The 22,104-nt window shown below is 63.2% G+C and overlaps 10 protein-coding genes across 10 annotated transcripts; 6 read left to right on the forward strand and 4 right to left on the reverse strand.

Moving 5' to 3' along the window:
* Window positions 1-236: 236 nt before the first annotated feature.
* Window positions 237-2,510, forward strand: JCM10292_007047 (uncharacterized protein; the record flags this gene model as incomplete). Its single annotated transcript, XM_076651235.1, has 3 exons — window positions 237-357; window positions 414-576; window positions 635-2,510. The coding sequence occupies 3 exons, from the start codon at window positions 237-239 to the stop codon at window positions 2,508-2,510; spliced, it is 2,160 nt and encodes a 719-aa protein (XP_076503153.1).
* Window positions 2,511-3,045: 535 nt separating this feature from the next.
* On the reverse strand, window positions 3,046-3,768 carry JCM10292_007048 (uncharacterized protein; the record flags this gene model as incomplete). The annotated part of the gene is made up of 5 exons (XM_076651236.1): window positions 3,046-3,111; window positions 3,210-3,231; window positions 3,371-3,491; window positions 3,554-3,574; window positions 3,651-3,768. The coding sequence occupies 5 exons, from the start codon at window positions 3,766-3,768 to the stop codon at window positions 3,046-3,048; spliced, it is 348 nt and encodes a 115-aa protein (XP_076503154.1).
* Window positions 3,769-4,056: 288 nt separating this feature from the next.
* On the reverse strand, window positions 4,057-5,516 carry JCM10292_007049 (uncharacterized protein; the record flags this gene model as incomplete). The annotated part of the gene is made up of 3 exons (XM_076651237.1): window positions 4,057-4,688; window positions 4,753-5,023; window positions 5,145-5,516. The coding sequence occupies 3 exons, from the start codon at window positions 5,514-5,516 to the stop codon at window positions 4,057-4,059; spliced, it is 1,275 nt and encodes a 424-aa protein (XP_076503155.1).
* A 137-nt stretch (window positions 5,517-5,653) lies between these two features.
* Window positions 5,654-6,417, forward strand: UMP1 (Ump1p; the record flags this gene model as incomplete). The annotated part of the gene is made up of 5 exons (XM_076651238.1): window positions 5,654-5,736; window positions 5,793-5,883; window positions 5,964-6,065; window positions 6,127-6,244; window positions 6,353-6,417. 5 exons carry the CDS (start codon window positions 5,654-5,656, stop codon window positions 6,415-6,417), a joined length of 459 nt encoding a protein of 152 aa, XP_076503156.1.
* A 157-nt stretch (window positions 6,418-6,574) lies between these two features.
* On the reverse strand, window positions 6,575-7,457 carry DPC25 (Dpc25p; the record flags this gene model as incomplete). The annotated part of the gene is made up of 3 exons (XM_076651239.1): window positions 6,575-6,653; window positions 6,714-7,017; window positions 7,088-7,457. 3 exons carry the CDS (start codon window positions 7,455-7,457, stop codon window positions 6,575-6,577), a joined length of 753 nt encoding a protein of 250 aa, XP_076503157.1.
* Window positions 7,458-7,606: 149 nt separating this feature from the next.
* Window positions 7,607-8,687, forward strand: COQ4 (ubiquinone biosynthesis protein COQ4; the record flags this gene model as incomplete). Its single annotated transcript, XM_076651240.1, has 3 exons — window positions 7,607-7,871; window positions 7,941-8,170; window positions 8,232-8,687. 3 exons carry the CDS (start codon window positions 7,607-7,609, stop codon window positions 8,685-8,687), a joined length of 951 nt encoding a protein of 316 aa, XP_076503158.1.
* Window positions 8,688-8,939: 252 nt separating this feature from the next.
* JCM10292_007053 (uncharacterized protein) lies at window positions 8,940-11,309 on the forward strand (the record flags this gene model as incomplete). Its single annotated transcript, XM_076651241.1, has 7 exons — window positions 8,940-9,074; window positions 9,163-9,203; window positions 9,313-9,446; window positions 9,543-9,609; window positions 9,671-10,127; window positions 10,186-11,178; window positions 11,244-11,309. 7 exons carry the CDS (start codon window positions 8,940-8,942, stop codon window positions 11,307-11,309), a joined length of 1,893 nt encoding a protein of 630 aa, XP_076503159.1.
* Window positions 11,310-11,760: 451 nt separating this feature from the next.
* Window positions 11,761-17,347, forward strand: JCM10292_007054 (uncharacterized protein; the record flags this gene model as incomplete). Its single annotated transcript, XM_076651242.1, has 12 exons — window positions 11,761-11,925; window positions 12,017-12,283; window positions 12,353-12,410; window positions 12,475-12,688; window positions 12,765-13,046; window positions 13,119-13,492; window positions 13,557-13,777; window positions 13,834-15,803; window positions 15,860-16,332; window positions 16,396-16,934; window positions 17,007-17,070; window positions 17,205-17,347. The coding sequence occupies 12 exons, from the start codon at window positions 11,761-11,763 to the stop codon at window positions 17,345-17,347; spliced, it is 4,770 nt and encodes a 1,589-aa protein (XP_076503160.1).
* A 157-nt stretch (window positions 17,348-17,504) lies between these two features.
* JCM10292_007055 (uncharacterized protein) lies at window positions 17,505-19,757 on the reverse strand (the record flags this gene model as incomplete). The annotated part of the gene is made up of 13 exons (XM_076651243.1): window positions 17,505-17,723; window positions 17,786-18,009; window positions 18,069-18,189; window positions 18,245-18,466; window positions 18,533-18,672; window positions 18,726-18,735; window positions 18,793-18,890; window positions 18,952-18,969; window positions 19,034-19,064; window positions 19,124-19,149; window positions 19,219-19,298; window positions 19,373-19,478; window positions 19,538-19,757. 13 exons carry the CDS (start codon window positions 19,755-19,757, stop codon window positions 17,505-17,507), a joined length of 1,515 nt encoding a protein of 504 aa, XP_076503161.1.
* Window positions 19,758-20,331: 574 nt separating this feature from the next.
* Window positions 20,332-21,855, forward strand: JCM10292_007056 (uncharacterized protein; the record flags this gene model as incomplete). Its single annotated transcript, XM_076651244.1, has 8 exons — window positions 20,332-20,495; window positions 20,550-20,738; window positions 20,794-20,971; window positions 21,029-21,070; window positions 21,139-21,254; window positions 21,320-21,389; window positions 21,447-21,672; window positions 21,734-21,855. 8 exons carry the CDS (start codon window positions 20,332-20,334, stop codon window positions 21,853-21,855), a joined length of 1,107 nt encoding a protein of 368 aa, XP_076503162.1.
* Window positions 21,856-22,104: the final 249 nt, after the last annotated feature.

The following is a 22,104-nucleotide window of genomic DNA, read 5'->3' on the forward strand; positions in this document are numbered from 1 at the left end:
CCCGCACAGGAGGCTGAAACTCTGCCGTCCGGTCCACTCGGCTGACTGCCGGGGAGACGTCTCGCATCCCCTGACCTGTGTCGCGCACATTGCATGCGGCCTATTGCGTGACACTGCACCTGTCGATTGCGCGTTCGGGAGCAGTCGCCGGCGCGACTTCGCGCGTGAGGACAGGAAAGCAAGCTCGGCGCGCTCTCTCCCGCTCCCTCGCCACCTTCTTCCGAAGCGAGGTCTAGATGCATCGCTGCTTGCGTGCGTCGCTGCGCTCCACCGCGCGGCCTATCGCGGCTGCCGCACGGCCGACGCCGCTGGCGCTCCTTCGTCCTGCGGCGCTTCTTCGTCCTGCAGCGCTCCGAGGTGAGTGCTCGCCTCTCGTCTGCAGCAACTGTGGCGCTGACTGCTGTTCTACACAGCAGCCTTCTCGAGCACCGTCCCTGCGCCCATCACGTCGACGCCTGATGCGTCAACAAGCCCAGCACCGTCGGCACCTGCATCCGAGCCTGCACAGCCTCCGCGCACCTATGCGTCGATCAAGGCCAGCTTGCACGCGCCGGTCTACCGTGCAGTCACGGAGAAGTGCGTGACAGGCTCTCACCGCCTTGCGACCAAGCTCAGCTAACCTTGGTATTGCCAGGCCGTTCAAGTACGAGACGATGACCGACGTTCAGGCGGCTGTCCTGTCGCGCCTGCCTCGCCTCTCGTCGTCGCCCGAGCAGGGTGACGCTATCGAAGCCGCGCAGGACCTCCTCGTCCGCGCGAAGACCGGCACGGGCAAGACCTTGGGTTTCCTCATCCCGGCACTCGAGGGCCGCCTGCGCGATCTCGAGAACTTCCTCGAGAACTTCCAGCGCGAGAACCCGAAGGCGTCGTCTCACGAGGCGAAGAAGGCTCTCGCGGCGCACGCCAAGTCGACGGTGGGCGCCCTCATCCTCTCGCCTACTCGTGAACTTGCGACACAGATCGCGAATGAGGCGATTGCCCTCACGTCGCACCTGCCTCAGCTTGGCGTTCGCCTTCTCGTCGGCGGAGCGTCTAAGTCGAACCAGCTGCGCGAGTGGATCCGCAGCCCGAGTAACGACATCGTTGTTGCCACGCCTGGTCGCTGCGTCGATGTGCTGCAGACGGAGCCGTCCGTGCGCAAGGCGCTGGCAAAGACTCGGCTGCTCATCCTCGACGAGGCCGACACTCTGCTCGACATGGGTTTCTCGGACGACATCGCTACCGTCGCGAATCACCTCCCGGACGTCAACCACCGCCAGACCTTCCTCTTCTCCGCCACCGTATCGAAGCAGATCCGCGAGGTTGCGCGCAAGAGTCTGAAGACGGAACACGAATACATCGACACGGTTCCGGCCGACGAAGTCGACACGCACCTGCATATTCCGCAGTTCCACACGATCCTTCCGAAGGCCGAGGACCAGCTCGTTCACGTGCTGCGGTTGCTCGCACACGATCAGCTGTTGTGGGCCCAGCAGGCGGCCAAGAACGGCGGGACCGGCGGCGGCAAGGCGGTGGTCTTCCTTCCGACGACCCGTCTCACCGAGATGTTTGCGTCGATCCTCCTCCAGATGAAGGCGCACCTGCCCTGGGGCCGCGACACGCTCATCGTTGAGATTCACTCGAAGAAGAATCAGACGCAGCGGACGCGCGCGTCAGACCTCTTCCGCCGCGCGTCGTCCGGCTACTCGATCCTTGTCACTTCGGACGTCTCGGCTCGCGGCGTCGACTATCCCGGCGTGACACGCGTCATCCAGGTCGGCATTCCGCCTTCCCGCGACATGTACATTCACCGCGTCGGACGCACGGGTCGCGCGGGCAAGGCCGGTCGCGGTGACCTCGTCCTCCTGCCGTGGGAGAGCGGCTTCATCTCTTGGCAGTTGAACGACATTCCCCTCAAACCGTGCACGGTCGGCGACACGCAGCGCGAGCTTGTCAAGCTGGCCAGCGAGTGGGACGCGAACCCGCCCACCTTCGCCAAGCCGACTCCCGCCCCGCCCTCGCGCAACTCTCGCTTCCCGTCTCGCCTCCAGACTCGCCCCATGTCGATTCCTCCCGTCCTCTCCCCTCGCATCGATGCCCTCCCTGACTCGCTCAAGACCAACGTGCTTCCCGCCCTCGACTCGATCACCGTGCGCGAGACGTTCGCTTCGCTTCTCGGCTACTACATCAACAAGGCGCACGAGCTCCGCACGACCAAGCAGGTCGTCCTGACGGGTCTCAAGCGTTGGTCCGTCGAGGCTCTCGGACTCGAGGAGGAGCCGTACGTCAGCGACGAGTTCCTTAACCGCCTCGGCATGAACGACGGGCGTACCAAGCGTCGCGACAAGCCCCGCTACGGCGGCGGTCGTGGCGGTTACGGCGGCGGCGGCGGCGGCGGCGGCGGCGGGTTTGGCGGCGGGTTTGGCGGCGGGCGCGGTCGCAGCGAAGGCTACGATCGCAGCGACGGCGCGCGGTGGGAGCGTCGCGGCCGCCAGAGCGGCGGCGGCAGGTCCAACAGCTCGCGCTACTAAGCTCGCTCACGCACACACCCGACATCCCCTTCTTCCAGCTTGATTAGATTTTGCCCTCATTCTAAACGTGCCCTTGTTCGGTTGTACCGCATAGCTCGCAGTATCGCCTTTCTCGCATCCCCTGTATGTACCACTAGCGCAGCTCCCCCTCGCAACTTCACACCGTCGGTTTTTCTCTTGCCTGTGCAGCGAGTCATTCGGGAGCGTGGGTTGACCGCACCGCGGCACTTGCCCAAAACTCGGTCGAGATGCTTCGGCTTGCTCTCGCGGTCTCGCTGCGACCTTCAGGGTACTGCTTATTCATTTCAGACCAGACCGTCGGCTGTACACACAGGGAAACTCGAAAGACCGGATAACGGAAAGCCGGAGAAGGGATGGGACAGCGAAAGTAAATCAGACCTATGGTGAGCATGAGCGCGCCCATGTCTGGAAAGCAATTTGAATGACTGCCATGTAACGCGTCAGGTATGCGCCCGCCAGAGTCACGCAAAGACGACGCACCCGCCGATCAAGTCGCGCTCAGATGCGTATTGCTTCAGACAAGCAGGTTCGAGATCGGGTTGTTCTTGGCGTCAATCTTGGCGCGCTTCTGGCCCTCCTTCTACAGTCGGGCGGTGAACGCGAAGAAGTTGAGACGACCGTCAGTGGTACGATTTTGAGAAGGCCGACGGTTGGTGGTGGGGAAGGACGGGAGCGCACCGTAAGCTTCACAATCTGCTTCCTGCGCACGGAAGAATGAGCAGTCAGTGAAGTGCCCGCAGTATCTAACGACGGCCGAGCGCCGCGCCGCGCCGCACCCGTCCACTGTGAGGATGCCGGGACGCGCAGAGCACGTGTGCGCCAACGGCTCGAGGACTCACTTGAGACTGAAGCACTGCGAGCACTCGGTCTTCTTGTGCTTCTTGCACTGCGGCTCGCCGTCCTTGTTCATGGTGAAGTCGACCTGGATGGCCTCGCGGAACGGCTCGGGGTCGATGCCGGCTGCAGAAGCGCTCCTCCGCATCAGCATCGGGGTGGGACAGTCAGAGCGAGCAGAGTCGTACCCGTGAACGAGTTGTCCTCGCCTGGAGCGAGCGGGACAAGGAGGAGCGTTGGTCAGCCTCGTTCCCCACACGGGAGCCGAGACGGGACAGGACGCACGGAAGTCGCACGCGCACTGCTTGCACTGCTCGAGACCGCTGCAGCGGCACACGAGGTAGTCTAGGAGCTCGACCGAGGCGGCCGAGTCGTTCGAGGTGACCTGCTCGAGCGGTTCCATCGGGAAAGCGCAGACGACTGATGAACGAGAAGGAGGTGATCTGCGTCTGACAAGTGGGCTTGCGAGGTGCGGTGGGGGGCGCAAGCAGCCGAATCGACGCACGCACGAGCTTGCAAGGGAGCGCAAGGCGAAGGAAGGAGGGGAAAGAGGGGAAACGGCGAGGTGGGGAACCAGCCGCGAGTCGCCTGACCTCTTCGCACGAGGCCTCGCCCCTTCCTCGCAAGCGCACCAGGACCCCCCGCACCTCTCTCATCGACTGCGAAAAGAGTCTACTGCGCGGAGTTGCAGCTAGCCCCGTATCCGCCTGCGCTCGACGGCTACGAGTCTCCGTCCCTCTCCCTCCTCCTTGCGCACCTGCTCCTCGATCAGCCCCTTGACCTGCTCGGCAATCTTGCGCACGATCGGGAAAGACGGGATGGCCTGGTACCGCTCGACGAGCGTACGCCGTCGCCCTCCTGCTGCATCCGCCGTCGACCCTTGAGCCGCTCCCTCCCCGTTTGTCCCGCTCGGCGCCGCTTCAGGCGCGCCCTCAGCAGCAACATCGTCGAGCAGCTGCACCAGCTCGCGGTCGATAGGCACGCGGCCCAAGAAGCGGCACCCTCCGCCCTCGCCCTCGACGGTCGAGTCCTTCCTTTCTTCCTCCTTGCGACAAAAGTCCTCGGCGCCGCCCTGGCCAAAGACGCCGACGACGTCGCCGCAGTGCGGGCAGACGTAGCCCGACATGTTTTCGACGAGGCCGAGGAGCGGGAGCTGCGTGCGCCGGACGAACGAGAGCTCCTTCGAGACGTCGAGGAGCGCGAGGGCTTGCGGGGTCGAGACGAGGAGCGAGGAGAGCGTCGGAAGCGGCGGCGATGTCGGTGTGGGTGGGAGGAGCAGCGGGCGGAGCGATTCGAGGAGCGAAATGTGCTCGTCGGATGTGCCTGCAGGATGAGAGACCGGGTCAGGCTGGGAAGACCCGGCGAGCGGAGAGAAAGGGCAGCGCACCGGGCGGCGTGTCGACGATGAGGTAATCGAGCTCGCCCCAGCGGACTTCGGCGAGGAACTGCTTGATCATGGCGTTCTTCTTGGGTCCGCGCCAGACGACCGATTCGCGCGACGATGCGAGGAGGAAGCCAATCGACATGCAGGCGAGCAGGCCACCAGATGCAGTGTCACGTGCCGAGGTAGACGTGGGAGCAGAGGAGGTGGAAGCGACGGGAGGCGGCGGAGGGGCGGAAGCTGAGGAAGGCGTCGAAGCTTCGGGGAAGGCTGTCGACTGAGAGTAGGAGTGTAGGGGTCAGCCCTCGCTGAAGGCAAGCACGAAGGCGAGCATGCTGCGTTCGCGATCGCAAAGCAGGAGCTCCCCTCTTCGCCTGACGAAGGAAACCCCTGCTCACCTCAGCTGCAGGTGCCGACGCCGCAGCCCCCGCGTCCCCCTGGGCCGCGCCCTCGGCGGTCGCGCCTGTTGCGAGACCGCGCTCATCGGCTCGTGCGAGGGCGGTGCGGGCGTCGAGGTAGACAGGGACCCAGCCGTCGGTGCTGGCATGGACGTCCCTGCCCTCCATGCCGAGCATGCGCGGGAGGCTGGGGCCGGTAAGGTCGACGTCGAGGAGGCCGATGCGGAGGGTCGGGTCGGACGCGAGGAGCGAGAGGGCGAGCTGGACCGAGACGGACGACTTTCCGACGCCGCCCTTGCCCGAGAGGACGAGGACGAGGTGGGCAATGTTCTGCAGCCTGCGCACGAGGTTGGCGTCCTGCTGGGTGGCCATCCTCGGTGCGTGGGCGTGATTCTGGGGGCTGATCAGGTAAGAGTGTGGAGAGGAGGAGAGGGAGAGAGCGTCGAGGTCATCGCGACGACGACGAGGACGAGGCTTGGTCTGCTCCACCTTGACACGCTCGAGACGCCATGGCAAGTCCAGCAGAGAGGACTCGACCCACGACACAGGCTCACCCGCGCACTCGCACCCGCAGGAACCCTCGCTCGCCATCGTACCCCCCTCGCAGCCGACGACCGCCTCCGTCTCGCTCGCTGCCACCGCAAACAGCCACGGCCTGCACGACACCCTCCAGCTCGGCGTCCGCTCCATCGCCGCAGACGTCGCCCTCAAGCACCCGCTCGAGAACCGCATCGCCCAGGTGCGTCTCCCCTCCCCTCACCCCCCGCTTGCGTAACCCTCGCGCCCCGCCTGACCTCGTCCCGCGCTCGATCCGTGCAGTGGGATGCCACCCGTGAGAACCTCGAGATGACCCTCCAGCGCAACATGTACGGCGTGCACGCCCCCGTCCGCCTCATGATGGAGCGCCAGCTCGTCTCGTCGGTGCGTCTCTCGGCGCATACCTTGCTGCATCTCCCGAGCTGACCTCCCTGTGCCGTCGCAGGCACCGACACCGATGTCGCTCGGCCTCCCCGGCAGCGGTTTCACCAAGCCGGGCAACATTCACCTCGACATCCTCATGGGCCGCGACGAGGAGATCCGACCACAAGACGTCCTCATCGGTGCGCCCTTCTCTCCTCGACGTACTCGCACAGTGCAAAGTCTACTGTTGTTGTACATGCGTGCGGTCTAGCTGACCCCGTCTCGCTCCGTCTATCCCGCCCAAACAGACCGCGCCCAGTCGACTCCGGCAGGCGATTTCCACCTCGGCATGGAGCGCAAGCTGCGTCTTTAGGCGTCTTCGTGCACCGTTGGGTGGTGGATCCAGGAGGGCGGCATACGCTGTTGTAGGCTGGCGGGCGCAGTCGTCGTGGCGCTGCGCCGTGTAACATACTCGTCGTTCTTTCGCTCCACGGTGAAGATGGCGAGAGTACGAGACAGCGCATGGCCGCTTATGATGCGGCAGGGGAAGATGAAGTTTCTCGCTCGCGCTGCTTAGCCTTCATGCGCGCCTCCATCTCGAGGAAGGTCCTGCGTGTGTACCCGCGTCAGTCAAGAGCTACGCAGCCACCACCACAGGGAAGAACGCACCGCATAGCCGGGTCGAGCTGCTCCCTCGTACGCTGCAGCTCCTTCTCGGCGCGCTTCCTCGCCTCTTCCTCCTTCTCGCGCCCGCCCTTGCCCGCCGCTCCCTCGTCCACGTCCTCGAGCGCCTCGTCGACTGGGCCAAGCTCGGCAGGCCACGCTGCGCGCCACGCTTCGGTGCCGAGCCCGCGGCGCGAGCGCAGCTTGTCGACGACGAGCTTGCGCGCCGACGCGAGCGCGTCGTGGTAGTGCTCGAGGTCTTCGAGGTACAGGTCGTAGACGCACGTCGCACAGCCAGACATGCAGCACTCTGGTAACGATGAGAAGTGAGGGTCAGAAGGACCGAAAGGAGCGTCGGAGGAGGGAGAGGATCGACGGACCGTCTGCTTCGGGCGCCTTTGGCTTGAGCGGAATCTCGACGCCGAGGAAATCCTTTTTGGCTAACGCTCCTATTGGCGATGCTGCTCCAGCTGCTGGCGGTCCTTCAGGCGCAGGTGTCGCTGAAGCCGCAGGAACGGCAGTCCTCGTTCCAGATCCGTCCTTGTCCGGCTCGACAGACTGTATGGAGGGTACGGGCGTCGCGTCGCTTGCGAGCGTCTCGAACGTGGGCTTGCTGGCACTCGGGAGAGCTCGCAGCGGCGCTCTGGGTGGTGCAGGGTGACGGTCGCGGTTGAGCGGAAGGGAGGAGCGAACCCATCTGCCGTCTGCAGAGAGGCGCAGGCGGGCAAGTCGGACGATGGATCGGTTCATTGTCGGTCCCAGAGTCGCAGCATGCTCTTCGCTGGCTCGAGTGTGCGAGAGAGAGCGGGCCAGCCGAGTTGGTCAGAGGCAGAGAGTGCAAGCCGAGGGTTGTCCCTCCTACACTCGTCGCTTTCGAGCCAGGCTCACTGCCCAGCAGGATGCAGAGCTGCTGCTCGTGCTCGTGCACGCGCACGCTGTCGCGCTCGCTCGCGACGCCCCTCGCTCGTCGTCCTCATCGCACCGCCCCGCTCGCCGTCGCAACTCGCGCGCACTCGACCGCGAGCAAGCCCCCGCCGAGAGCCGAGGACCTGCCCAAGGCGGAGGGCGGACTGTACCCCGGTCATGTCCCGATCAACCTCTTCCAGCGAGGGCTCCTCACCGTCGGTTCCGCCGTCATGGGGCTCATCGACACGAGTCGGCACGGTGCGACGCTCTGCATTGACTTTGACATCCTCTAGAAGCTCTGTACTGACTCAGCTAAGCTACGCACAGACATGATTGCTGTGCTCTCCGAGACTTCTGCTCCCCTCCCGTCCCTTCGCCGCCTCCAGTCCATCATGCGGTCGACACCTTCCGGCCGTGCGATCCTGCGAGACCGACCGCGGATCACAGAGGAGAGCATCGATGTGGAGAAGCTCAAGGAGCTGCCGGAAGGGTCTTTCGGGCGCGCTTACTACGAGTGGCTGCGGCGGAACAAGGTCACGCCCGACACGCGCGATCCTGTGCGTCCTCTTCCTCCCCGCCGAGCAGGCTGAATACGACTGACGTCTGCGCCGTATGCAGGTGCGCTACATCCCCGACTCGGAGCTCGCCTACCTCATGCAGCGGTACCGCGAGTCGCACGACTTCTACCACGTCCTCCTCGGCTTCGGCGTCTCGCTCCCTGCCGAGCTCGTCGTCAAGTGGTTCGAGCTGTCCAACTTTGGCCTCCCCGTCGCCGCGCTCAGCGGCATCTTTGGCCCGCTCCGCATGGACCCGGACGAGCGCGCGCGGCTATGGCGCACGTACGGCCCGTGGGCGCTCCGCGCGGGCGGGCGGGCAGAGTGTCTCATCGGCGTGTACTGGGAGAAGGAGTGGGAGACGCCCATCGCCGAGCTGCGGGAGCGTTACGGCGTGGAGCGCCCGCCGGTCGGGTTCAAGAAGTTCAGGGAAGAGAGCCGGCGGCTCAAGGCGGAGAAGGAGGCAGCGACGAGTGAGCCGGTACCGGAGTATGCGCAGGCGGGAACGCCAGGGGTGTAGGAGCCTGATGAAAGAACGTCGTGCGATGTCACGAGGATGAAGAGGAAATGGCGAGCCGCGTCGACCCCGTCACAGCGGGTTTTTGGCGCGAATTCTGCTCGCTCGTCATCTCGCAACGCGACTTTGATGCGATCAAGCAAGAAGAATTCACAGAGAGCCGAAAGCGGTGCTGCTCCCTCTCCCTCTGCTCTCCAACCCTCGTCGTCTGCCCACTCCCTGCTCCCGCTTCCTGTGAGTCTGCACAGCGCGAGCATGGCCCTCTCAGCCAAGGAAGAGATCCGGCAGCAGCTCAACCTCAAGAACCTGCAACGCCACGACCCTCGCATCGACCGGATCATCACGTCGACGAGCCATGCGAGCCTCTACGACAACAAGGGGACCGGCTGGGTGAGCTCGTCGGGCTTTGTCGCTCGCTACATGGCCCATGCCAGCGGCGTACGAGCTGCTTGCTGACGCGCCGCCTTCCGTCTCCCAGGTCAAAACGGGCGTCGAGGGACCGCTGTTCCTCTTCTCGCGGTGAGCTGGCGGTTCTGCAGGACCTACAGAAGCTCTCTTGTCCCGCTTGCGTGTGCTTCAGTGCGACAGGACGTGCAATGCTGACCATTTCACCGTCGTCTTCCTGCAGTTCCGTCGCACCCAACTACGGCTTCTTCGTCCTGAATCGCAACGGGCTCGAATACGTGCAGGAATTCCTCACTCCCGAGTGTGAGGTCAAGTCGGGTGGCGAGTTTATCTTGTTCGAGAGCGGGACGGATGCGGGTGCGTTCTGGTTTCACTGCTGAGGCTGCCTCTGCAGCCCGAGCCTGTTGTGGTTCCTCATGTCGCTTACACCGACGCCGTACCTCCGCCTTACAGACCGTGCAACAGGGATCTGGGTGTCAGAGGAGAGGGAGCGCGTCGAGTTGAGCCAGAAGATGGAGCAGTGCGTTTGAGCTCTACCACCTTGCTTTTCGGACTCTGATGGACGCGTTCCGCCCTTGCAGGCTTCGCGCAAAGTCGGCTGCAGCTGCCGCAGCTTCGGCCTATACCCCTTCTGCGCCCACGCCTGCTTCACCTCCTCAGGCTGTCCCGGTCGGCCAGTCGATCTCCCTCGACATGCTGTTCAAGGCGGCTTCGCCTGCCCCGGCTCCGGCTGTGCTTCCTGCGCAGCCTTCGCACCGGGCGCAGCAGCAGCCGGTCAATCCCCTCGATGCCCTGTTCGCCGCGGCCACCGTCTCGCCCAGTCCCGCTCGCGCTACTCTCCCTTCCGCATCACCGGCTCTCGCAGCGAACCGCATGCCAACACAGCTCGAGCAGCTGTTCGCCGCGGCATCGCCCACTCCGCAAGCTGCGCAACTCCCCCTTTCCCCGCCTCAGCAGTCTCGACCCCCGCCGCATTCGCCCGCCGTGCAGCCGACAGGCATGGCTCTGCTGGATTCGATCTTTGCCTCGGCTCAAGGCGTACGTGGCACTTTCGCTCACATTCCGGTCCCGCCAGCTCACCCTTCCATCCTGGCAGGTCTCGTCGCCCCAGCCTGCAGCTCAGCAGCTTCCTCCGCGTCAACAGCCCGCACAGACCTACGCGTCGCCCTCACCTGCACCCGCGACTCTGCCCTTCTCCTCTCCCGCGTCTCCTCCCACCGCGCCCCGCGACGCACGCGACCTCCTCGCCATGCTCGGACACCCAGTCAGCCCGCCCGCAAGCGCTCCGGCCCCCGCTCCGATCGTTCAGCCCGCGCAGCCTGCTCAGGCGCATCCCATCGTGAACGGCGACCTGCCGTTCCCGCCGACGATCTCTGCCGCATCGCCTGAGGCCGTCGCGAACGGCGAGCCGAGGAGCACGATGCACCCTGCGCCGTTCTCGATGGATGCCACACCGGCAGGTGGCGCGAGCTCACATCGTTCGGCGGTGGCGGAGGCGCCGAAGCCGGCGGAGAATGAGCCGAAGCCGGGTCCGCCTGCGCCGGTGTCCGCGAAGAAGGCGCCCATGTTTGCGCCGCCCGTGCTCAGCCACGACGTGTTTGCGATGCTGCCACTGCCGGGCGGAGCGAGCAAGACGAAGAAGAAGGAGGAGGCGCCCGCGCCGGTGGAAACTCCTGCGACGGCCCCCGCCGCTGCCCCGCTCGAGCTGCAGTCGACGAAGGTGGAGGACGAAGTCCCTGCGCGTGACGAGACGGAGGCGGAAGAGCTAGTTGAGGTGGCAAAGGAGCCGGCAGCGCCAGCTCAGGCAACATCAAGCGAGGCGACGGCGTCTACGACGGCGTTGCCCTCTCCTCCTACCCCCACCAGTCCTCCAGCCACTGCTTCTGCCGATGCACGCGAGTTTGCCTCCATCACGCCGCGCCGCACTCCCTCGCAGCAGCAGGCGTCCCTCCTCCTCGACAAGGCGGCAATCGTCGACTTCGCCGATTCGGCTGCGAAGAATGCCAAAGTCGGCTTGCTGGACGGAGCGGTGACGAGTGGCCCGATGGAGAAGGATGACTTCATCAAGCGCATCGTCGAGCTGCTGCAGGTGCGTGCCCTCCCTTACCAGCTTGTTAAACGTCGCTGACCGTGGTCCGTCTTGCTCTGTCGCAGAAGCCGAGCCTTTCGATGCAGCTGTATGGGCGGTACCTCGAGCGGTACGAGGAATTGCAGGAGTGAACGTGAAGCGCCTTTGATGCGTCCGCGCGGTGAATGCTATCTTGCTGTTGTCTCTTCTTTCCGCTTCCCGTGATTGAGAGTCGGGAAAGAGCAGACGACGCAGTCCTCTCGACCACGCGGCCAGGTATGTTCCTCTTCCTTTCCTCCTCACACCTGACTGTACTGACTCGCTTCGAGCGTGCATTCTGCTCCGTAGCTTCACCCGCGGACGAGCCGCTGAGGAAAGGATAGTACGGACGAGGCGAGCGGGAGACGCTTTCCGTGCGCCCGTAGCGATTTACGCCGTGAGAGGCCTGAAGAGGCTCGCAGGAGACTCTGAGGCTCTGCTGGCGCTGCCTACAGCTAGCCCTGAAGCCATCGCCTTCGCCTTTCCATCGTCACCGCAGGTTGACCTCTTGCGTTGACATCGCCCCGCGCTCACTCGTCTCGCTCGGGACTGGCGCGTACGCAGATGGCGACGGACGACCTGCAGGCACAGCCAGAGGGCGACCTGCGCGCGCTCACTGCCCGCCTCGCTCGCCTCGTCGCCACTTCGAACTCGCCGTCTGCCAAGCTCTCGCCGTCCGACAAAGCCGCGCGCAATCTCTTCGAGTGGCTCGAGAAGCTTCTCGAGACGGTGCGTTCTGCGTCGGCCACCCCGCGGCGGTCCGCGGAAGGCGGGGCGCTGCGCTCGAGCCTGCTTCTGACCTTGCGCCGGCATCGTGCAGGACTCGCCACTCTCCGCGCTCGAGCTCAACAACCTCGCCGCCTTTCTGCGCTACGCGTTGTTCGCTCACACAGTCTCAACGATTCAATTCAAGGATCAGCAGCAGAAGGGCACTGCTAAGGAGGACAAGGTCACGACGGTCCTCGAGATCTCGCGCGTCCTCCTTGCGACGCTTTGCCGGTTTGTCGATGATCCAGACGAGCTCAACACGCGCATTACCGAGAAAGGGCGACACAAGCTGCTGATCGCGCTCCTCAGCGGGCTCAGAGTGCGTCGCTCTTTTCCATCACCTCGCCTTGAAAATCGCGTCCTGCATGCTGACTGGCAGCGTACGCAGTTGCACCTCGATCTGAACGAGAAGGATATCAAAAAGTCGACCTCAAATGCTTACATCTGTGCGTGAGCTCTTCGCCATGACGCATTACCGAGTCTGACATGGCCGCATCGCCTGCTACACAGATCGCGAGCTCTTCGCTTCGGTTCTTGTCGAGACCCTCGTTCGTGTCGTCATCCCGGAGCCCGACTCGCTCCCGGTAGCAGCAGGAGAAGAGATCAAGGACGGCCGGTCGACCAAGATGCCAACTGAGGCGAAGTATCTCGCTCTCGACGTCCTCAACGAGCTCTTGACGAGGCACTTCGAGAACAAGGAGGTCGTACGCGCTGCAATCGGCGGGTGCGTTCTTCATCTTTGGCAATCCCGAACGACATTTCTCGAACTTGACACACGCTGCCAATTTTTGCTTGCGCAGCGATCAGCTCGGCGCACTGATCCAGAGCGGCTACGATGCGCACATCAGCCAGCTTGCCTACACCCTCGCTTTCCGCCTGCATGCGCCAGACGCGAAGCGCAAGTCGCTGTCGTCCGCTTCTACTGCTGCTCGCGAGGCATGGTTTCAGGCGTTGTTCAGCGAGACACGATTCGGCTCGCACTCGTCGCAGCTCCGCGACGTGTGGCGCTCTTTCAAAACTCGGACGTTTGACGCGCAACTCGAAGGCTTCGCCGGAGAAATCGCCAACCGGAGCATTAAGCGGTCCGTCTGTCCATTCTGCTTGATTGCTCGCTACGACCCGTTTTGACTCGCATTGCGCTCACTCGACCGCAGCTCGCAACCCTTCCTCGCTCATTCGATCAAGTACGACGGTCAGCAGCTACTCGAGACGACAATCGAGTCGCAGCGCGAGACGATGCCCACTCCGGCGTCGGCGCCGTCCCTCAGACAGATCGCAGACGGACTGTACAAGGCGGCCAAGATCTGGATTTGCCGCGACATCGTTGCCTCGCTCGTCCCGCAGCCGCACGAGATGTTCGCCTTGGACCAAACTGAGTGCGCAACAGCTCGCGACGTCGAGATTGGCAAGGTACGCGAAGACGAAGCGAGCAAGGACTTCGACGACCCGAGTCAGGTCAGGCTTGTTGCGGCTCTCGGCGGAGTAGTCAAGGTACACGTCGACATTGTCGGGCAGGAGCAGGACGTCCGTGAGTCAAAGTCGGCCAAGATACCCGCTTGCGCAGCACTCACCTCATGCACTCCACGGAGCAGGTCTCCTCCAGATCACCTTTCTCCTCGCTCGCTCGTCACCCCTTACGCTTGATGGCCGTCCGCACCCCGCCGCTCCTGTCCACATCGACTCGGCCCGGAAGTCCGCTGTTGACAAGCAAGGTGTCGACCCATCGCGTCGCTTTCACGAGCTCGAAATTCAGGTTGCGGCGCTCGACGCCAACATCACGGTGCTGAAGAAGACGCTCGAAGCTCGCGCACAGGCACGTCGCGCTGTGTTTCTTACCTCTACTTCGAGCTTACACAAGTCTGTGGCCAGCTCCACCCGAGGCTCGGCGAAGAGCTCTATCGCTTCCCCGCTTTGACACCTCAGTCCGCCGCCCCGGCCGGAAACACGCCTACAACCTCGCCGCTCGACGCCGTCCACGCCCCTCCCGGCCGATCGGACAGCGCGTCTGCGGCGCAGCAGCATGGAGTGCACCCGGTCAAGGCGGTCAAGTTCGTTTCGCCAGTCTCGACGGGACCGAATTCGGGCGTCCAGCGTGCGCCGCGCAAGTCGAGCCAGGCTGGCCCCATCGTCGCCGAGCAACCGTCGAGCGCGATGCTGGCGACCGCAAACCCGCAGCGTGCCACCGCTGTCGCTGCGAAGCCCGGCCAGAGCCGCATTAGCCAAGTTGAGAAGGTCAAGCCGCCCGCCGCTGTCGTCGCGCATCGCCCCTCCGCCGCCGACAAGGCACTCGAGAGCAGCCAAGAGGCGAGCTCGCGCCGCGCTGAAGAGCTCGCTAAGCTCGCCAACATCGAGGGCCGCACTTCGACGCACGGCGGCAGTAGTCCCGCCAAGAGTCGCTCGAATGGCAGCGCCGAAGACGCGCTGCACTTCGACGACGTGCACGCCGGTCGCGAGTTTGGCGGCGGAGGCGGCGAAGACGAACCGCACGATGGCCAAGAGCATGGAGTGGCGACGCGTGCACCCAGCGACGAGAAGCTTCCGCCGCCCTCGCAGGTCGTGCACGAACCGCGCTCCAGTTCCCACGAGCCCTTCGGCCGCAGCTCTCGACTGATCGAGGTCGGTTCGACTGCGCCGGGCGCCGCTGCGGAGTCTCAGCACCGCGCGCAGAAGCCGCCCATCGCCTCGTCCACCGCTCATCGTGCTTCTGCGGCCGACCGCCGTCCAGTCCGAACGTCATCGAACGTTACCGATCCGCCGTCAGAGGAGGACGACATCAACATCGGTGTCCAGACCAACGTCGACCGCGAGACGAGCAAGTCGCACAGGGCGCACATGGCAACGCTCGCCGAGACGCTGTCGGAATCGCCTGCCGCGCGCATTTCGCCGGCCAAGGTGGATGACACAGGTACGGACGCTTCAACGGCCCTGGCTCAGACGATCCGGAAACCGGCGCAGTCGACGGGACACGTGCAGAAGAAGGTCAAGCTCCCAGCCGAAGGCGACGAGGCCGCAGAATCTACGACGTCAACGGTCAACAAGCGGCCCCGACGCGCCGCCGCGAGCAAAGCGGCCAAGCTCCACAGCACTAGCAAGGGCAAGAAGCGCACCTCGCGCGAGTCATCCGACGCCGAGCTGGACGTTGACGACGAAGCGAGCGGCGCGTCCGCTGCCTACACCGACATCTCGAAGAGAGTTCGCAGGCCTGCAGTACCGCCAGCGCGCTCGTCCAAGCGCCTTAAACTCTCGCCGTCCACGTCGCAGAGCGGCGAAGCGACCTGTGATAGCGCGCGCGAGACCGACTTTGACTCGGCGGACCTCGTTCACTCGCTCGAGGACAAGCGCGACACTGGCAACCTATCGAAGCGCTATGGCCGCGAGCGCAAGTCGCACGATCGCGCTAATGGCAAAAGGAGGAAGGTGGCTCGGCAGTCCGACGAGCCGAAGAAACGCGTCCAGCCGCACCGCAAACTGCATGTCCGCTCGCATCGCCAGGACAAGTCGCACAAGAACGACCACGAGGCAACTGTGGAGGACGACGGTGACTCTGCTGCGTCGGTGAGCACCGCGCGCGGCCGGACAGTCGTCAAGCAGGTCGCCCATCCGCCCGAACGGCACGTTGCGATGCCTTCAGTTCAGTCGAGGACTGCGGAAAGCTCACCAATCCCTCCCAACAGGCCTCCACCGTCCACCGGTCCAAGTGAAACGCACGACAAACGCGTGACCGAGGATATCCCCGAGCCGCTCGATCCGTCGCAGCGTACTCTCGCACGCCTCGGCCCCTCAAAGCCGCGCAGCCGCTCGCCCTCGCACCAGCCAATCGTCAATAGCTCGTTCGCACGGTACGTCTTCGCCTCAGCCTCGTTGGCGGTGAGCGCTGACACGATTCGATGCGCAGTCTGGTCGGTTCGACAGGATTAGGTCGCGACAGAAGCGACACGAGGCATCCGGCGATTCCGCTCGGCGACATGAGCAGACAAGAACAGCAGGTGGCACCGCATGTGGGTGCGGCACACGACCAAGATTACCACGAGCACGGCGATTTCGCCACGGACGACGACAGCACCTCGCTCAAGCTCCCAGTTGCAACACTGAAGCATCAAACAACCGACTCGCAGCGCCCGCCGCCAGCGGCTGAGCCCGCCAAGACTGATTCCTTCGACGCTCGGGTCATTGTGCCCGATGCGATTCAGAACGGCGTCGACTCCGGCGGAGGCGATCCGTTCAAGCAGCTCAATGCCGATGTCGATATGGCGGGCCCTTGCGGAGCGGACGACTCGGGCGTGCACTTCGGCCTCGGCATCGACCAAGCCGCCGACGAGGCGGAGGCGGTTTATGCTGCAGGCCCAGGACTCGGCGGGTCGATCCTTGGTAAGTCTAGCCCTGCGTTACATTCGCTTCGTGAGCTGACACCCTTCTTCGCGACGTGTGCAGCTCAGTTGCATGCAGCCTCAGACGGTCCGGCCGAAGTCCGGGGCGCGACGTCAACTTTCACTTTCTCCACCGTCCGACCGCAGACGTCACAGCGTATAGATGCGGCGCCTCCGCCTTTGCGCGAGTCGGCGGTGCGATTCGGTCCCTCGATCGCCCTCGTCCACAAGGCCGTACAGGTGAACACGGACGAGACCGCTCCGTTCCTGGTCACGACGGCGCAGCAGGCGGGTCCGGCGTCGAAGACGTCCATCGACAACATCCACGGGCGGAGGGAGTTCACTTCGCAGAAGGCGGCGAAGTTGGCTGCACGCGCCAGCGTCCCCGGCGTCCAGGGCGGCAGCGGTGCCTCGCATGCTCTCAAAGCGCGACAGCCGCCAGCGCCTCGGGCCCAGCAGCGCGACGCCACTGGCTACGGCGAGCAGCGTACTGAACAGCTCAGGCCGCCCCATGCCCGCTCGCCCGGACGCAGTCTCGTTCAGTCAGGCGCTTGGGACGACGTCGACGAGGACCTCTCTAGCTTTATGAGCGACTTCGGTGCAGTGCGTACTCTCTTGACGTCGAAAGGCCGCCATGATCGCGCACATCCCGACTGACGACATGTGTCGACGCAGGCAATCGTGAAACAGGCTCACGACCGTCGCAACGTCCGTCAGACGGAGCAGGAGGAAGCGAGGCGTGCGCACGTCGCCAAACTTCGCATGCATCTGCAAGAGCTGCACCAAGACACGCGAGTCGAATGCTCTTGCCTGCTTGTGACACGACTGACCCTCGATCCGTACACAGGCAAACGAGCAACAGTCCCATCGCAGACCGTCTCGAGAAGATCTGCGTCGCGACCGCCTCGACCTCGTCCATGTTCGACAGTCTTGCCCGCCTCTCGGCTGATGCGGCCCTCATGTGGAAGGAGTCGAACAGGTGTATCCAAGAGAACAAGGGAGGCAACGCAGCCTGAACGTCGTTTCCACGTAGTCCCGCTTGATGTGCCATACATGTTCCTTTCACCTCTGCTCGCGCAAGATCCTACGCAGACGACAAACGTGGAGCGATTTGTTTGCTCGGGTGAAGTGACAGCAAAAAGGCAATGTTGCAAACATGTTCGAGCGGATCCCCTACGCTCGGCCCCTCGCGATTGTCTCGCCGCGCTTCTCGGCTTCGACGTCTGCCTCCGAGACCTGCGTCTGCGCGAGCACGCGCCTCTTGAGCCACGGGAAGCGCGTGAGGTCACCCTCCATGAGCCACCACAGTGCAAGGACGATGCAGAAATCGGCCGCAACGAGCCCGCACGCGCCCTTGGCGGAGTTGATGTAGCGCGGACCGTAGTCGGAGCGCTGCAGCGTCTCGCGAGTCAGAATGGAGGAGACCTCATGAGAGAAGAATGAGCGGAGCGCACCCAAAGAGACGGTCCGACGAGGCCACTGAGCTGCGAGATGGCATTATTGATGCCAATACCGAGCGCCGCAGCCGATGAACCGCGCAGGGCGGCAACGCGGCGCGGCCACAAGCAGGCGTACGCAGACGGAGCTGCTCCAGAGATGACGCAGCACGCCGCATATCGTACGCCTGCTGGTTCCACCGTGATGAGAATGACCAAAGCGACGATGACCCCGCCAACGACTGTTCGTGGATGCGTAGTCAGCTCGGCCTAAGCTTGAGGGACGGAGGCTGCAACATACGGCCGAGCGTGCACAAGAAGGCCGACACGTTGCGCTTGCGGATCAGGTAAGCCGAGAGGCAGCACATAAGGACGCCTGTCGCAGCTGGCGGAATCTGGAGGAGCTGCGTTCCGGCCGAGTCCTACGAATGGGGCCATCAGGAAGGCAACCATGGGACAACAAGGAACAGCACGTACCGAGATGCCGAGATCGAGAACAACGAAAGGCAGGACCGTGCTGATGCCCCACGCCCCGACAGCGTAGCAAGCCCAGAAGAGGGAGAAGAACCAGAAGGTCGGGTCGGCAAACATGAGCAAGATCTCACTTGTCACCCAGGTCTTGTCCGTTGTCTTCGGAGCGTTGCGGTGGCGGTGCGCGACAATGTATTCCTGCTCGAGAGGCGAAAGCCACTTGCTCGTCTGGCGACGAATTTGAACACAGTCAGCAGTATTCATGCAATGTGCAAAGGGGAACGGAAGACGCACACTTGGCCAATCCGGCAGGATAAAGTACATGCCAATGCCGAGTGTGACGGTGAGAAGGCCCTCCACGATGAAGAGCACCTGCCAGCCGTAGAGCGTTGCGCCATCCGCAAATGATACAGCGTAGGCAAAGAGACCGGAAACTGCGCCAATCGATGTCAGCGCTTTTGCTGTGGGGGTTAGAGGGAGCTCGTACATCCGCCAGACTGTGGGCAGAACGGTTGTCAGATGATCGCCAGGCAACTTTGCGCAAAGTAACGCACCGATGAATTGGCGACGTAGAGGAACAGCACCCTTGGCGCCATTTCGTCAGGCGTGTACCAAAATGACCAGTGGTAGATGACCGACGTGAAGTAGGAGCCTGACGGGCGAAGAAGACTTGAGTACCGTTATCCCGCAAGCGATACCAAGCACAGGCAGACCTTCGAAGAGACCAAGAACTGTTACAACACTAGCGTTAGCACTGCACGAGAACAGGAGCGATTGGAGGGAACGAGTACGCACGGACGCGGCAGGTGACGAGACCACCGTAATTCTGCAGCACAACATCCTGCGTGAGTGCTTGTCCACCACCTCTATTCCGCTCGAGCATACAGTCACGGCAGCCATACAAGCCATCACTGCAGAAATCAGGAAACAAGTCGGAGTTAGATCGCGCCTCGGCGTTGACGGGACTGCACGCGGCTCACCTGCTCCCCAGCTGACCATGATGCGAGTGAGCCAGACGGAAGGCGACGTCAGCTTGACAAAGAAGGTGCAGACGGGTTCACTGCACCAAGCGTGTCGCAAGAGTTGGTCAGGGACGGTGCGTCTCCGGAAGCAGGAGCCAGAAAGCGGACGCACGAAAACATGTATGGATAGTAGAAGCATGAGATGACCCAGGCCCACTGCTTGGCATCCAGGGACAGGACCTGCTTGAGAGAATGGCCCGCTTCCGAGTTCATTGTCCCTGCAGCATTCGAATTTGGGTCAAAAGGACTGCGCACGCCACGAAACGGATTGACGTACCAGAATTAGCCACGTTCCCGAGATCCAGTCGGACGACCATGTATGTGAGGCAGATGTACGGGATGATGCGCAGGTCGACGCGGCGCATGAGACGTTTCCGGTCGATGGCGGCGAAGCGCTCCTCAAAGTCGAGCGCATCCTCGGATGGCGCCTTCCCCACAGCAGCTTCAAGAGCAGTTGGGAACTGCTCTTTGTAGTCTTCTTGCGAGCTGCACGACATCCCTAGCGGAGCAGCAGCGGCAGAACAGCAGCGGCGGAAAAGAGACGACGAGAGTCACAGCGCGCAGCGAGCTGGAGAACGCCAAACCGGGGTGTGCTGCGCTTGGCAGTCATTGAGCAGGTGCTCGAGCATGTCGGAAACAGCGGGAGCACGCAAGCGGAAGAAGCCAGCGAGATCCCGGCGAGGCGGCCGGTCTCGCCTCGGCGGCGGCGTTTCATCAGGTCTCAAGCACTTAATGCCTTCGCCTGCAGGCTACAACAGCTTTCACGGCTTGCTTGCTGGCTCAGCTTCCCCTGAGGACAGGTCGCAGCGCTCCTCCCACCTGCAGCGATCTCCAGGGCGTTGCTTTGTAGGACCCTTCGAGGATCTGCGCACACCATCGCGAGCCAGGATGTCGCCGTCTCCAGCGATGAATCACGCCTTGCGTGCGGGTCTGCCGGCCGGGAAAGGCTATCTCGAGCGTCTGCCACGTCTGCGCGTCGACGTGCTTGCCCCACAGCGCCGCTGAACGTGTCCTCGAAGGCTTGCTCGACTTTTGCCCCGCTCTGCTCACGGGCTCCTGTCCAACGAAGCGATGCCTTCGTCTGCGCTTGACATACCAGTCTGGGAACGTCCCGCTCCGACGTCTGAGCAGCTCGAGTATGCTGAGCTCGCATGCATCGACCTTTCCAAATGGCCTGCAAGGAAGGAGGAGCTCGTGTCGGACTTGCGGCACGCTGTGACTGAGGTCGGCTTCTGGTGCGTGCCTTCGCCTGCTTCTCACCGACGTGAACTGATTCCCACTTCCGACAGGTTTGTCGAGAACACCGGTATCTTGGACGAGGACGTCATTCGCCAACACTCCATCGGCAACGCTTTCCTCAACAGTTCACTCGACGAGAAGCGCAAGTACCCGTGCGATTTTGCCCGCGGCAACTTCTTCGGATTCCGTGAGGGGTTCCGCATCATGGGCGATTCAGGCGTGAAGGACAACTCGGAAGCGTGAGTCTGCCGCGACAAGCACAAATGCACGAAGTGCTGATGTTCCTACATGCAGTCTCTGCTTACCCAAGATCACGCCGTCCATGACTCATGAATTTCCCGACTTCGACCACCTCGAGCCGTTCAAGCCCGAAATTGAAGCGTTCCAGCGCAAGGTGCACGCACGGGTGCTTGACCCTCTCCTGCGGCTCCTTGCGCTCATGCTAGAGCTCCCTGAGGAGTACTTTGCGGCAGTGCGTTGCGAGTCAGCCCGTTGGCTTGGGGCGGCTCGGTTACCTCTCCTTTAACAGGCACACGCATGGGAACGACCGACGGAAGACCACCTACGCTACGTGCGTCTGCTTCCCGCTCCCATTGTTGAGTCTTATTTGGCTCAAGTAAATACAAGAATCGCGCGCAGATGCGTTACATCCCGAACTCGAAGAAGGTTGACGAGAAGCTCAAGGACAAGGCTTACCTCAACGGACACACGGACTTCGGCATTCTGACCTTGCTCTTCTCGCAAGTCGTGCAAGGGTTCGTCACTCTTGTTGTTAACGAATCCGCTCGCTTCTGATGCGCTTGTTCTGCGTATTTCGCAGGCTGCAGATCCTCTCGCCCGACAACAGGTGGCTGCATGTCCCGTACATCCCGAACACTATTGTTGTGAACGTGAGTACCCAAATCCACTATCTCAAAGCCTGCTCACGCTGTTCAATCCCTGCGCAGACGGCCGACATTCTGTCGTTCGCAACCGGCGGGTATCTCAAGAGCACGATCCATCGTGTGGTCCGCCCGCCCGAGGACCAGGCACACGTGCAGAGGATGGGCCTCTTCTACTTCTCGCGGGCGGCTCATGACTGGAAGACTGGTGTCGTGGCGCCTTCGCCGGTGCTCGAGCGCCTCGGACTGTACAAGGCGACGGAGCAGCCGGTCGAGCCAGTCTCGGGCTTGGGTGCGTACCTCTCTCTCCGGGAACTTTGTTTCTAATTATTGCTGAGACGGTCGGCCGGCAGAATTCACCAGAGCTCGGGTCAAGCACAGTTGGGACCGGCCAGTTTACGGAGACCAGGAGTTCAACAAGGGTTTTCAGTTCAAAGGACTGGCGGTCAGGACGGACTATGATAGTCGGGCGTAGTCTGTCGCCGAAAAGCCAGTATATAGGTCATAAGCGATGGGGCCACGAAGAAGCGGAAGCACGTGAAGAGGCCCGGGTTATTCTCGCCCGCTCGCGTTTCCGGCATTCAATTTGAACGGGGGCCACAGAGGAGTGCTCAGACCCGTGCTGTCCACCCCTTGACTCCCAGCGAAGACGGCACTATCCGCAGCCATTGCGTGCGATCTCGTCCCCGCGGCTCCGGCTGCCGCTTAGCTGGCTCTCGCTCCC

This window comes from Rhodotorula paludigena (genome assembly GCF_050403205.1).
Source record: "Rhodotorula paludigena JCM10292 DNA, Rt_paludigena_JCM10292v1_ctg48, whole genome shotgun sequence".
Taxonomy (NCBI): domain Eukaryota; kingdom Fungi; phylum Basidiomycota; class Microbotryomycetes; order Sporidiobolales; family Sporidiobolaceae; genus Rhodotorula; species Rhodotorula paludigena.